The sequence below is a fragment of the Scardinius erythrophthalmus genome (assembly GCF_964197995.2).
Source record: "Scardinius erythrophthalmus genome assembly, contig: HAP1_SCAFFOLD_726, whole genome shotgun sequence".
Lineage (NCBI taxonomy): Eukaryota > Metazoa > Chordata > Actinopteri > Cypriniformes > Leuciscidae > Scardinius > Scardinius erythrophthalmus.
In genome coordinates, this window is record NW_028295895.1 from 3813 (window position 1) to 19591 (window position 15779).

Below are 15779 nucleotides of genomic sequence, written 5' to 3' on the forward strand. Positions count from 1 at the left end.
GTTGTGAAAGGAGCAAAAAATTAGCAAAGAGCAGTAAAAAAATATTGAGATTCTACCAGGATCTTTTGTTTGAGTTCTGAACTAACGGTTTCTGACTCAAGTTTTCATCTACTAACTAGACAACAATGCTTTAACCCCCTTCCAAGGTAGATTAAAAGTAATCAACTTTAAAGATCTTTTAATCTCATGCAGTACATTTTGAGTTACATCTCGTCCCAGTTTGTCCCTTTAGCTATACCACACTAATCTCTGGGTACAATCTCTCAGAAGATTGTCTTGCCTTAATGATCCAATAATCTGATTGCAGCATGTCTCATTATTCTCAGTGCATCAAGCGTTTGTCCTGCCACACAAAGCTAATCAAGATTGTCCCTGTCCTTTTTGTTTTCACAGCAGGAAAAAAATGGAAAACTGCCAGTGTGTGATTGTCAGGATTGGAGCAATGGTAAAATAGCTTAACCAATGCAAGATGGCCGCCCACAGGATCAGAGTAACCAACAACAACAATGTGCTCCCTAGATGTAAATCAGAGGGCACACTTATTGACCTTGATGAGGGACTGACTGAGACGACTCTCATAGATGTCAAAGGTCAGTTTATTGCACTGCAAATAAATAAAAGGGACATCTAATATGGTTGTGCCATGTACATCGCAAATCAATAATTCTTATTAATATGTTTATCTTTACAGTGCCTTCTCCCAGTGCCTTGCGTTTGGCCTCCTCAACGTCATTTGGGACTGCACGGGAAGTGGTCGCCATAAAGGATTACTGTCCATCCAGTTTTACCACTCTAAAGTTCTCCAAAGGTGATCATCTCTATGTGTTGGACACATCTGGTGGGGAATGGTGGTACGCCCACAACAACCGAGAAATGGGATACATTCCTTCGACATATGTCCAACCGATCAACTACAGGAACTCATCTCTAAGTGACAGTGGGATGATTGACAATCTTGGGGACTGCTCGGAGGAGGGAGCAAAAGAGCTGGACCTGCTGGGGGAGTGGACTGGAATGTCGCTGAAGCCCTCCATGCCTTATGACAACAACAACCCCTTCTCCATGCTCTCCTCAACCAACCCATTCCTAAATGGGTCCATGGATGATGTCCTCGATCAGAACAGCAATGAGAAGACGAACCAATGCAACAGCATGGATTTGCTTTTCTTTGACTTGCCTTCAGACCCCATCTCCACCACCAGCAACACAAAAGGGTACAGCAATAGTGTTTTTGATGGAACATCCACCAGCGCTGATCTTGAAGCCTTGCAGATGCTTCGCAAGGACAATCCCTTTTTTCGGAGCAAGAGATCTTACAGTTTATCAGAGTTATCAATCTTACAAGCTCAGTCGAATCCTCCATTGCCTTCATCAGGGTTTTTTACAGGGCTTAAAGCTCCCTCACCGGAGCAGTTTCAGAACAGAGAGGACTTTAGGACAGCTTGGCTAAACCATCGAAAATTGGCACGCTCTTGCCATGACCTTGAGTCCCTTGGGCAGAACCCAGGCTGGGGTCAAACACAACCAGTAGAGACTAACATTGTCTGCAAGTTGGACAGCTGTGGAGGGGCAGTCCAGCTCCCAGATACACATATCAGTATTCATGTTCCCGAAGGCCATGTTGCAGTGGGAGACACTCAGCAAATCTCTATGAAGGCTCTACTGGATCCTCCATTGGAGCTGAACAATGACAGATGCTCGACTGTCAGTCCAGTGGTTGAAATCAAACTGAGTAACATGGAGATAAAATCATTCATTACCTTAGAGATGAAGGTATCCGTCACGACTAGGACAGAAAGTCCAATGGCTGAGGTTTTGTGTGTAAGAAGTGACTGTAAAGAGGGTCCATATTCTCCTATTCCACAAGCATATATTTATGGTGATACGATTCAGGTTCAGCTGGACAACTTGGAGCCCTGCATGTATGTAGCCGTTGTTGTCCAGACCCAACATGTTTCCTTCAATTCATCTGTTTGGGATCATATGATGAAGAAAGTTACATTGGGCCTCTACGGGCCCAAACACATTCATCCATCTTTTAAGACTGTGGTGGCCATTTTTGGCCATGACTGCGCCCCCAAGACTCTACTGGTCAGTGAGGTTGGGAAGCAAGCAAAGTCTGCCCCTCCTGTTTCACTACAACTGTGGGGAAAGCACCAGTTTGTCCTTGGCAGACCTCAGGACTTGCTGATAGGTATGTACTCTAACATGTCAAATTATGAGGTCAAGGCAAATGATCAGGCTAGGGTTGTACGTGGGTTTCAGATCAAACTAGGCAAGGTGAGCCGGCTCATCTACATGATTACGTCTCGGAACGCAGATGAGATTTCCGACTTCACATTACGTGTCCAGGTAAAAGATGATCAGGATTGCATCCTTGCACAATTTTGCGTTCAGACACCACAGCCGCCCCCTAAAACTGGGATACGGAACAACGGCCAGAGACGGTTCCTAAAGAAAAAGGAAGTTGATAAAATAATTTTGTCTCCTCTGGCCATCACCACCAAATACCCACAGTTTCAAGAGCGCTGCATTACCAACTTGAAATTTGGCAAACTGATCAAAACAGTTATCAGGCAGACCAAGAATCAGTACTTGCTGGAATATAAAAAAGGGGATATTGTCGCCCTACTCAGTGAGGAGAAGATCAAACTCAAAGGACAACTATGGACCAAAGAGTGGTACATTGGATACTATCAGGGAAAGATTGGGCTTGTACATGTAAAAAATGTGCTTGTCTTGGGAAAGGTTAAGCCTATATACTTTTGTGGGCCAGACCTAACAACCACAATGCTGATGGAACAAATCCTGAAGCCCTGCAAGTTTCTCACTTACATTTACGCCTCTGTGAGGACAATACTTATGGAAAATCTGGGAAACTGGCGAGCATTTGCTGATGCTCTGGGCTATGTGAATCTTCCTTTGACGTATTTTTGCAGAGCAGATCTGGATAGTGAACCAGAGAGGGTTGCCTCAGTGCTGGAGAAACTAAAGGAAGATTGCCTCAACATGGAGACCAAAGAGAAGAAATCTTTTCAGAAGGAACTGATGATGGTAAGCCTATGTGTGTGTTGGTTTATCCAAACTGCATAGTTTTCAAACTATTTTGGTTGTGTTTGCTTTTTGAATACAGTAGAAGCCCTGTTCTAAATGGAGAACTATTGGAAATTTGGCCACAAAATACTTGATTTAAACCTGTTTTTATGCAGTTCTGCTTATCTGCCTTTTCTCTTATTAATGCTTGGGGCTAATTCTGATGAGAGTGCACTTAGCTGCTCTGTGCTGCCTTTCTTATCTGTACAGCTGTGGAAACCTGCAAGTACAGCAGCCGGATCCCTTCTTGGCTCACTCACATTCTGACTGAAAGAAAGATTGCTCTTGTATTAGTTTTTTTATCACTTGGAACAGGATGTCCAGGGTTTGTAATGTACAGTACAAACTACCATGGTTAAATCCCCATAATGTCCAGAAATATAAACTCTTTGGTGTCCTTAAAAGATTAGTTAATCTAAAAAAGAAAATTGTCTTCTTTTGCTCACCACTTTTGCTCATGTTGTTACAAACCTTTTATGGCTTTCTTTAAGGTGAACTTAAATGTTTATCTGGTCCTCACACAAAGTTATTTTTATGTATTGAGAAGACTTACAAAAGTCATATGGAACACTTTAATGATATGCTCATGGAACTTTTTTTTAAAATGTTAGAGCTTGACATTTTCACTTCCCCAGACCTCATTCACTTTCATTATGTTGAAAAGAAAAAAAAGTTGTACTAGATTGGAAAAACATTAGTGGGTGATTTTTGGGTGAACTACTCCTTTAGTTGTTAGTTAGTTACTGCCTTTTTTACACTATTGTGTTACTGTCGACACTAGTGTGGTTGAGTTATTGTCAGAACAGCACAGCACAGTATAATTTTCTTTTGTCGTTTTTGCCATTTCTACCTTACATACTTTCTACTAGCACTGACCAATATCCCATTTATAAGTAAACATGTTAGGGCCCCACTTTTGTCAGCTTGGGTCTTGCAGATCTGAGGAGATGGTGCATTGAGAAAGATGTGTTTTCACCTTTTCAGACTGGACAGCAAAAGAGAGAACAGATGTAGTAAGTCCAGTCTTATCTATAGCAAAATACTAGCTTTAACATCTTATCTTGGATAAAAGATACTATTGCAAGTTTAGCTAAATTTCTAGTTATTTTTGAAGGTCCAAATAGAGATAAAGTGATATATCCATGGCTGGAATCTTCATTTGATCTTTTCCTCCACAACAGACAGAGCTTTTGTTAAAGTTAAATTATTCAGGACTTGAGTGGACTGTAAGCGCCTGTTATACCTCAACAATCATTAGTGTCTCTTGCATAGTGTTTCTGCTGGCTGAGAGGGAGCTTCATCATTGTTTTCCTGCCGTGCTTCTAGTGCTGACACATTTATCAAGTGGAGATGAGGCTATTATTCCCAAGGCCTGACGTCAGAGGCTAGCCGATTGTCTTTTGTGGTAGTGAATCGATTTTGAAATTGCAGCCTTTTGTCCCTGATGGACGCACGGCCTTTCCTTGCCTCGCTCTTGCTATTATTTAGTGATTTGTCTTTTTGAGTTTGGTAATTACGCCCAATGCTTCTGAGCCTGGTGACATTTTGAGCTGTGCAAACAATGAGATGGAAGAAATTTTGCTCAGTGTTAAGTCTGACAGGCCAGCTATTAAGCTTAGCATAGCAATTTATAATTCTTTCAAGCTAATACCCGTCGGTATTGTGATTTAACAGTTCTGTATGCTGCCTCAGTATCCTAACTTACAGTTAGCATTCCACACACACAAATGTGCTTAGCCTAAATCCATAAATATATGACTTTTTCTATTAAGCCAAGTTTTATCGAGTCAAATGGCAACTTTTCCACCTTTACTCAGCAAATGCTGCGTTTTCAAAGCTTGTATGCTAGGTGGTTGGCTAGGCCTTCTGGAAGCTTCCAAAGACTGAAAGAGCTTGGCAGTTGCCTTAGCCATATCTAAACACTCCTAAAATAAAACCAAATAGCTGGGGGGAGGCACTCCAGGGCCATCAGGCTAGTAAAGAAATCAAGCTAAACTGAGCCATTTTAAATGTGCTTGGTTTAAATATTTGGAGTGGGCAAAACTGGGGTTATCGCCACCTCACAGTCAGCCACCTGCTTTGGGCTTGGTGCAGCTTCTTTGTGTAAAATGTCACTGTAGTCACAATAGCCAAAGTGTTGTAAGATAGCATATTTATATTTATTTTATATATATATATATATATATATATATATATATATATATATATATATATATATATATATATATATATATATATATATATATATATATATATATTTTTTTAGCTCTTGGATAATTCTGGAGAGATCTGTTACATCTAGCTATTTCTAAATAGCGTATTTTATCTCAATTTGCTGATAGCAAGCTGACAGTTTTGTCTGTCTGTCTGGTTTAAACTGGCCATCTCTGCCCCTAAGGGTTAAATAATGCATTTATAAGAGATTTCCAACAGCTTGTGCCTGAGGACTGGCTGAGCCCTGACATTTTTCTCAAATAGCCATGGTGTGGTGGGACACATTTTACATGCTTCTTTAGAAATCAATGTGAAACATGACCTTCACCTCTCCCTGCCCTCTGGTAGTATAGCCAAAATTAGATTATTTTTCTGTGGCTGTTCGACCATAACCACAAAACTCATTTTACAGTCATTATTGTGAGTGGAAGTAGTATATTGACGCATTATGTGCCTGTTGCTGTATTCAGCAGTATCATTTAGCTCTATTGAGTTTCAAAGGGAAAACTTTGCACTCGCTCTCACCTACCTACTCGTATTCTAATTTGCATACTATTTGTTGAAAATAGTATGCAAGATTGTGGATTCTAAATGATAAATGCATGTATGGACAGATGTTTGTAATATATATATATATATATATATATATATACTTAAATGTTAAGAAATAAAAAAAACTAAATAAATTTAGCTAGTAGCTAGAATGTTTAAATGTTAACACTGAAGTTTTGTTCGATTTTAGCTAGATGCTAACGCTCATTCTGTAAATACAACTACATGTGTATACCTATATAAAATGTATTATACATTTCTAGCATGATTTGATCATTAGCGCTTGCGTAAGCAACAAGCAACAAGAAAAGAAATTATATCTCAAAGGCAGTTGGCTTGGTATTTGCTTTATACATACACACTTGCTCGAGTGGTTCGCTGTTCATACTTTTAAATGCCTCATATACGTATCCATTGTCTCAGTCTCATAGCTCAAATGTGTTAGCAAGTCCAATTAGCATTCATCACAGTAACCTTTTCAGAACTGCATTCCAAGACTTTGACTTATGCTAACTGCACTGCTGCATGAACGATTCGAAATCAGTTGGAATTATTGCTAAAATATATCACTGTGTTATCAAGACCTTATCTGGTAAATAACGTCTTACAACTTACAACAAGACAATGGTCTTGTCGACAGAGGTCATTCATTTCCTTGAGTTACTCTTTCCCTCTGCACAGTGAGTTCTGACAGCAGACATAAGCCATAAATTTATTTCCTTAACCCTGCAGACTACAAACCACCTTTACCTCACGGCTCTCAGTACGATCTGTGTCGTGTGGTGCCAATGGTTGATCTTGGCAGGTGTAATCTCTCTGATGATGTGGGAAACCATGTAATGGGAGGATGCCAAGGGAGGTCAAGATAAATCCAGCAGCTATGATTCGTTTTCCATGGCATGGTGGATGCCGTGATGAATCACTTGGTAATTAAGTGCTTGAGATATCATCCCATCATTCCCTAAAATTTAACTTAATGGTAGGGAGTCAGTTGGACCCGAAAGTAAAATACAAACATAGATTAAATTTTGGAAAGATTGGTTAAAAATATGATATAGTTATATTATAAAGTATAAAGAATAATATATTATCACAAAAATATTTAAGCTGTAGTTTTTCTGGACCTGAAAAAAGTTCTGGAAAAATTTTAAGAGTAATGGAAATGTATATAGTGAAACAATCCAAAACTCTAAGATCACTTGTCAATTTTATTATTTTTCTAATCCAGATGTGTTCATTACAAATTATATTATTGGCATACTTTGGAAATCTGGCCAAATGAAAATCTTAAATTATTTGCTGGTTTAAATGAATATTTTCAATATGGTCTCGGACTTTTGCTATTCTTGCTTTGAAAATCGTGCTTTTGAGCGCCGTGGTCCTCGTTCACTTTTTTATTGCATATTCCACAAAAGAAAGAAAGTCATACAGAAAGACATGAGGGTGAGTAAGTGATGAATTGTCATTTTTGGGTGAGCTGTTCCTGTGATATGTTGGCCAGAATGCAGAACAAATCTGATATTAAACATTCTCCCGCACAGGCAGAAAGCCTTTCAACTAGAAAATAAAACTCTGCTCATTATTCTTGTCACTAGAGAGATAGAAAATCCTTGGTGGGTTCATTTTATTCAGTTTTACAACAAAGAAAGAAAATCTTTCGTCTTCCTCCCACTCATCGGCTTGTCCCTCTCCCCCAACCCCCCCCCCCCCCATCCCCCGCTGTTTCTTTTCTTTCCATCTTTTTTGCTTCCCATCTCTTTCTAAAGTCCTGAAACGCAGGATGCCACAGCAGGCATCTAAACTGTAGAAAACGAGATGCCACCGTTCCTAAGCTCACAGGTCAATTTCATCTGTCCATCATTCCCGTCAGGTTGCCTCCAAAGAAAGTGGATGAAATTGTGCCGAGGACGAGTGGCTCGGCAATCCCATTTGAGAGCATGTCTCTTATAGTCAACCGTTCAGCCACTATTCGACACCATTAATGGGTTTTTTTAGTGATTGGAACTTTCCTGTAAAACCTGAAATTGGTTTCAATCCCACTTTCAGGTCTGAGTCCCTGAAGACCAGTTTGCTGCATTATAAAACTGAAGGCTACTTCAACTGTTGATGCAGTGTTTTCATTCATATAGCTAAACCGGGGATTTTTATATCTGTATATCTGACAATGCAAGTCTGTGAGAAGTCCAGCCCAGTCCTTGAGCTTTTTAAAGTGAGTTAGAGTTAGCAAACATGGCTAAATATGTATGGAATCTCATGCTAACATACTTTTACTTTGCATGTGGTGTAGAGCATTATAGCGCTCCAGCATGTTTGTGCACAATATCAGTGTTACACTACTATATATCAATATCAGTGGCATCACTAACCCTAAACTTTAAGAGGAAGAGAAGAGGAGTTGTTGTAGTAGAGCACATTTGTGAGTATGCTCAAGCTGTCGCATCCGTCTTTTCACATGCAATACAGTACGTAACACAAATGCAATAGCATGTCTCTCTGTAGGCATCTTACAACAGTTCCCACACGAGCGATTTTATAGATTATCATGACAATATGCTAATCAAAGACTTGAAGATAGTTAACTCCACATCAGCAACATAAATTCATCAACCAACCATTCAGTCGTGAACTTTGATCTTTAAAGCTTTACAGACCTTTTACATTCACAAACAGCTATATCACACACTACATGAAACGTAATAAATTTGAAAAAGCATAAAAAGACAAACCTTTGAATTTAACCTCAGATATTTGCCTACATAACTACACCTCCACAAATCCAATCATCTCCTTGTTTGTACATTGAAGCATCTTATTGAGCTTGGCATCTGCACTCTGATATTTTGTTTGACTTCGATAACGTTGTGGTAGTGGCAACAAGGAAGTTTATTAAGATTAAGATTAAGAAGTTTACTTAGAGTTCTGATATTTGCTCAATTCCAAACAGCATCATCCATTTTAATCTCATTAAAATGGTCGCATTCCGAACAGGTGGCCTGCTGGCCTATGGAATGTTCCGTGTTCTAATTCCGGAACATTCCTTTGTAATGGATAGGCACAAGCATTCTGATCATGCCTGTTGTCCCATTCCTTCACGATTCATCATTTTCTTATTAACCAGGTAATTCAGGAGGTATTCTGGTCCAATTGGATGCATCTGTAATGCTCTTGTTACATTCCAACCGCACTCCAGTAGGGACTTTACATTCCTGTGAGTCTGGAATCTGGATATGTATTCTAGCGAGGTGATGTTGTAATTCAGGCTCTGCATTTTCAAGTCAGATTTTAATCAGAAAGACGGATAGGGAGCCGTTTATGCTTTAGCAGACATCTAATTGAATTTGCATGTTTTTCCCAAGTCTTTAAACCAAAACATCCAATCAATTATGCTTTCATGTTTTTTTTTTTTTGTTTTTTTTTACTTTTGGGCCTGAGTACTCTGTTAGTGGATACTCTTTATAGTCTTGTTAGTAAAACAACATTGTTCCCATTGTGTATAGAGTTCATTTCGAAAAGCTCAGGAAGTGAATACATAAATACAAGTCTATACAGAGAGTGCCAGTTCACCAAACCATCTCTGGAAATAGATGCTCGACCCTGGACTGACTAGACACATTCAAACAATAAATAAACCATCCATTTAAGAGCCATCCATTTCTTTCTGACTTGGAGTAAAGAACAATTGGAGACCCATTCATAGTGGGACTTCTGTCAGTTGTTCTTTGACGAGGGTAAGGTAATGAAAACCACCTACAGTCCTTCACATTACTGTTCAGATCCAGAAACGGTCCCATGTGGTCCAACTCTTTGACAGCACAATTGGTGAACAAATGATTCTCATGAACACAATCCTTTTTTACCGAATCAATAACATACAGCACCACAACTGTAGTTGGATTCCCAAACTAATGACTGTAAATTGCTCATTTTATGGCTCATTTCCACAAAGCGATACAGGACAGTACAGTACAGTACATTATGGGATGGTAAACCCTGATCCGGCTTGTGTTTTCACCACTAACGGTACCCTTATTTGATAGGCGTGGTGTATGCGGGAAAGTAGCGATCAATGTCATTCTCGCACGAAGAAGAAAGTGACACAGGAAACAACAATGGAGGACATACAGCAGATCTTGTTCTTTCTTCTCGACATGTTGGCTGTTTGTCACAAGAAGAAACGGTATTGTGTTTCAACTGTATTAAACAATGGCGCCTCTTGTGTTGTCATTCCCCTTGTAGCACGCGCAAGTGACGATTCTCTGTGTCAACCAATCAATGTTCTGCAGTGAGTCTAGCTCCACCCTCAGTATCGGACTACTGTGCTAGGTACCCAAAAAAGTGGTAAGGTACAGTTCGGAATTAAGGTACCATTCACAACTTCTGACAATGAAAACGGCAAAAATTGCGTACCGTACTAAACTATACTGCATATCGGTCCGCTCTGTGGAAAAGATGTCCCAACCAATGACTTAGGAATCGGTTATTTTTAGCAAATCAAAAACATACAGCTCTTACTTCTGAAACGATCTGTTTTTAGAAAGGTTTACCATTTATGTTGTAGAGATTATGCAAATGCAACTGGAAATTTGAGATCTTTTCAAGTTATTAGCTGAAAGACTCATCAGTCATTCATTAAAGGTTAGTTGGAGTTGTTGTTAGGAGCAGTAATGCAACTCTGTGCATTTCTTGTGAACATATACGCGAGTCGAGCCTTCCAAAAATAATAAATTACAGGGCTATTTGGCAAGAAAGAAAATTACCTTGGCTGCTCAGCTGAACATATTTTTCCCTCTAATGACTGTGACATTTTGCCATCTCATCCCAAATGTCAGGAATCAGCAGACCTCTTGAGTGCTTTCAATAGATCCAAAACGAGAATCTTCTCTGGCCAGGAACGCAGCGAGGGCGTTTGTCTGGAACATCAGTCGTGGATCGGCTTGCAATCAATTAAAGTGTGCAAAAAGAGAAACCGAGAAAGAAAGATGGAGAGAAGATGGGGGAAAATAGATGGAAATTGCTTTTTCAGAAAAGCATTACCGCATTCATATAAAAGGCCATTTGCATCCTGTGGTGTCAGATACTGTCAAAGCAATATATATATATATATATACACGCATATAACTACAAGATGTGAATCTCTTATATGAGTCTCCATCTATTCTAAATTTTAAAAAAAGTGTGCGTGTTTATGTATGCATGTGCATATAAAAACGCATACACTTGCAGTGGAATTTTTTCCCCGCATTATATAATATACATATAAAATGTGTGTATATTAGAATTTTATAATATTAGGGCTTTATTTTTATATATGTATATAAAATAATGTAAAAAATATCAAATATAGATTAATATTAACTATTTTATTTACACGTTTTAATATATAATACAATTTTTACATAATTCACATTATGCATACACAGTATGTATATATATATATATATATATATATATATTATATATATATAAAATTATTTAAATAAATTAGATTTCAAAATGTCATATTCATTATCATATTTATAAAAGGTCTGTGTGAGTGTGTATACATATAAACAATAAACATAAATATATATTTACATGATTTCTGAATAAAAATCTCAATTTAGTTATACTATGAAGTATATATTTAACTATTTTGTGGTTATTATAAAAAAAAAAGGTTTTTGTAGGTATTCGCTTGTTTTTTGTCCCTCAAACTAAAGTGTCTGTCCTTTAGGTTTAGATTTACCGAAGCTTTGTGTAGTTGTTTCATATCGAGTCGGTAAAGAATATTAATGCATCCTTTAAACAAAAGAACTCTCAGCTCTGCATGGGGAATAAATCTAAAGTCACCTCACAGTTTTATCATGCTTTTGAAGCGATACTCCCCTGTTCCGGAAGTTTTCACCTCCCTCATCTCCCTTATACATGTACAGTGTCTCTCCATCAAGCAATAAAAGGAAGTCATTGACTTTATTTACCCAACAGGGAGACGGGATATGTGTGGCCGTTTTCATGATTGTATACATCTTAAGTTATCGTCTCACTGAGATTCCCAGGCTCTAGTTGTGCTTTTCTTTCCTCTTTTCCCTTCTTCGGCAGCAATCATGGAAGAGAGAGCGGATTACCACTCCATTCTACTGGACCCCAGGGGTCCCTCTCATTCCAAACATTGGTGTGTGGGTGTGTGTGTGTGTGTGTGTGTGTGTGTGTGTGTGTGTGTGTGTGTGTGTGTGTGTGTGTGTGTGGCAGGAAACGGGGTCGGTTGGGTCCTCTGAAGGTTTCAGTCACTCATCCGTGGAGGGCTGCACAGATAAGAGTACAAATTCCCGACCTTGCATTTTTGTCTTACCTTATCCATTCTTTCTTGATGACTATACACTGTTGTACTTCTGCCACACCTGGGCATTGTTTTAAAACGCATCTAACTTCACATTAGTTTAATTTCCTCTTCTAAGGAAGGCCAGATCACTCTCTATAGTTGTGTGCTGGGAGGATAATGTGTCGCACACAATTGGATTTAGAAATACGGCTGTCATGGAGACTGTCTAATCTCTCACACTACGTATATGTGTGTGTCTGTGTGATTGTTATTATTGGCTGTGTGGTTTATTTGAAGCTATTTTGCTTCAATATGCTTGGTTCTTGGTTTCACATTATATTATGTAGGTCTATATATATATATATATAGGAATCTATATATAAATGTAGGAAGCACAACTGAGAACAACTATGAAAACATTTAAAAATCTTGCCATCCTAAAAACGATTGAAAAGTATTGTATACATATGCCTGTTATATAATATCAAAACATAGTAATACATTTCTATTATAACCATATTTGAATGCCTATTTTTGGAATATTTAATAAATTAAAAAAACGAATTAAAGGTATTTCATTTCTCTTTTCTCTATTGACTTAATTTCTCTCTTGAATTTGAAGAACACAAACAAAAATATGAGATTATTTATAAAATAAAATGAATGCCAAATCTGGAAAATGTAAAAAACAAAACAAAAAAAAACATTGACAATTCCATGATATATAACCTCATATGTGAGTCAAAAGTACATTATTGTGTATTATGGCTCTAGAAAGATTTCTAGTCGTGTTTTGAAGACCTCAAAATATCACCAAATAGAAACTAGAGACGTCCTAATAACTTCTATTGAAACTCTATGGTGTCATTATAAGATATAATGAACATTTTATGCAGGACCAGAAGGCAGGACTAATAGTGTTGCTTGTGAAACATTAAACTAAAAGAACACAAATCTTTAGGGTAAAAGGTGACTGCAAAATTGCAGATACATATTTAAAGTGTAAGTTGCAGGTTAACCACCACAGTCAATTAATGTGTAAATTAAAGTGCTCTATATGTATATATTTAATTATTTCTGTCTTAAAATGCGTTAAAATAACATTTATTGGGGTTTCTTCAACGGTAGCGTGTTTTTTCAGTTACTGGGTGATGACGTCACAAGAGGAACTCGCAACCTATACTCTGCTAGATTCCTACTGTATTATGGCTATTTGGAGAACGACTGAGGATGTGGGAAACCATCAAATTCTTTATGGACCACAGCCCTACAATTTTTAACTGGTCAGGCGTGAGAGAGGGCAGCCATGGCACTCAACGAGTTATTAATGCTTGGTGTGAGGAGAATTAGTGGAGGGTTGGCCAAGTGTCCTGGTGAGTAACGTTAGCTACGTTATAGTCTAGCCTGGTGCAAACTTAACCCGGATAATATAACGGAACAAGCAAGTCTTTTCAAAATATTGCCGTCATGTAGAATAGCAAGGAGGGACAACGACTGAACTGAATACATTATTTACTTACAGTAAGTCAGTCCAAATCAGAGCTGTAACGTTAGAGATGCACACACTGCACAGGCATCAATAGCTAAGTTAGTCTCATCGACGCCTCAAACGTCATGTAATACCCTTCCTCAATCCACGCGTTATCAATTTCTACTGATTTAATTAGCGATGTTTATTGTCAGAAAAGAAAAAGAGAGATCGATGTCCCCATCACTGATTTTGTGTGGGCTGAATCAGCAGTGGAGAGTGTGTGCTGCCGTGAGGTGAACGCGTTTTGGAGTTTAGTGGAACAGCTCGACCCGCGACCGGCTGATCTGGCGTGCCTGAACCCGTTTGTTTTGCGAATAGCTTATTCTCATTTCAGGCAGGATCACGGTCCCCTTGAAGTCAGCACACACGAGTATGTTTACAGTGGAGTTATTTTATCCATAATTTTTTTTATCAAATAAAACATACAACCAACTTTTCTGTAGTGTAACGCCGCCTTCACACTGGCAGTTGAAATCAGCTCCGTAATACGCAATACGCCCCCAGCGGATGTCGTACACAACGGTGAAAAGCGTCGGAAGCCCTGATCTATATAGAATGACATTATATATATAATATACTAAACTTGGGACACGTATATATATATATATATATATATATATATATATATATGTCATTATATAGATCAGTGGGCGGAAGCCTCGGAAGCGAGTATATTTAAATATTGAATTATTTAATTGTATTAACTGCCCTAATAACGTTAAAACATCATGAAAATAAAAAAATGACATGACAACTAATCGTTATAAAATCATTATTTATTTTATTAAAAGTTAAGAATCCAGGTTTGTTTATCAGTACCATAGCAACGCTAACTTCCGTTGGGATTTTCGGATAGAAACCGTCCGTAGCCTTTCGCAAGAGTTCAATTTTTTGAACGCATCCGGATGGCCAACGGACACGATTTTTTTCGCACCGCACTCGTTCGCACCTGGTTCGGACCCATTCGCATGCGGTCTGCGAATCTCCATAGGAAATGAATGACTTCCGGTCGTTTCGCTGCCGTATCGGAGCTGATTTCAACTGCCAGTGTGAAGGCGGCGTAAGGCATCTATAGCTGCAAGCGTACGGTAACTCTACTAGTGAGTTCCATAGACTATGGACTACGGAGGCTGCATTTTCAGGACCCCACTTCTAGGACCGCATTTCTAGGACCCTAGTTTTTTGTGACAGCGCCACCTACCGACTCGGAGAACCGCAGTCTCAGGAACGCATTTCCAGGACCCTAGTTGTGCCAGGCAGTATTTCCACCCACCCAGTTTTAACTACATTAGAGTTTTACAGTTTTATTACACCCAAATACTACTTTATTTATTGCAATTAAACCTGGTTCCTAGGAATGTTGAGAAATTATTGGGTCTAGCATAATATAATAACTCAAGTAAAATAAACAAGGAATCATGTTATAGTCTTTTCAGTCACTAGATCGACCACATTTTCAAGTATAGAGGGAAGACAAGGATGACTCTGGGGGTAGATTGTGTATATTTTACAAAATAATATATCACACCTCAACTTGAACACACTAAATATTGTACAAAATAATATATAACAACTGAACTTGCACACAAAATATTTTACAAAATAATATATAATAACTGAACTTGCACACACAAAATATTTTACAAAATAATATATAATAACTGAACTTGAACACACACAAAAACAAATTTGTTCATGATGTGGACCACAAACAGAACTTCATGGACAACATCACTGACTCCTAAGAGAGAGAGAGAGAGAAAGAGAAGTGAATTAAATAAGGAACATTTAGTTGAACATGTTCTACTCTTTAATTTTTTTTTCTTAGTTACCAAACAGTGCACACATATCAATTAATGTTCATAATACTATTATTGCATACTGTTCAAAGATTTAAAAAAAAAAAAAAAGGTTTTGATGTTGTGGGAACAAAGGTTCTAGAAACACTCATGTCAATAAAGCCCATCTCAATTGAGAAATCTGAATAGAAATAACATTGACACGACTTTTTTTCTGACCATATATATATACATATATATATATATATATATATATATATATATATATATATATATATACACACACACACAT

At 38.1% G+C, this 15779-nt stretch overlaps 1 protein-coding gene across 1 annotated transcript; it reads left to right on the forward strand.

Moving 5' to 3' along the window:
* Window positions 1-433: 433 nt before the first annotated feature.
* On the forward strand, window positions 434-3054 carry LOC308686746 (SH3 domain-binding protein 4-A-like; the record flags this gene model as incomplete). Its single annotated transcript, XM_081395181.1, has 2 exons — window positions 434-590; window positions 692-3054. Coding segments are annotated over exons 1-2 (2484 nt in total), but the record flags the coding sequence as incomplete, so codon positions are not given.
* Between the last annotated feature and the right edge of the window lie 12725 nt (window positions 3055-15779).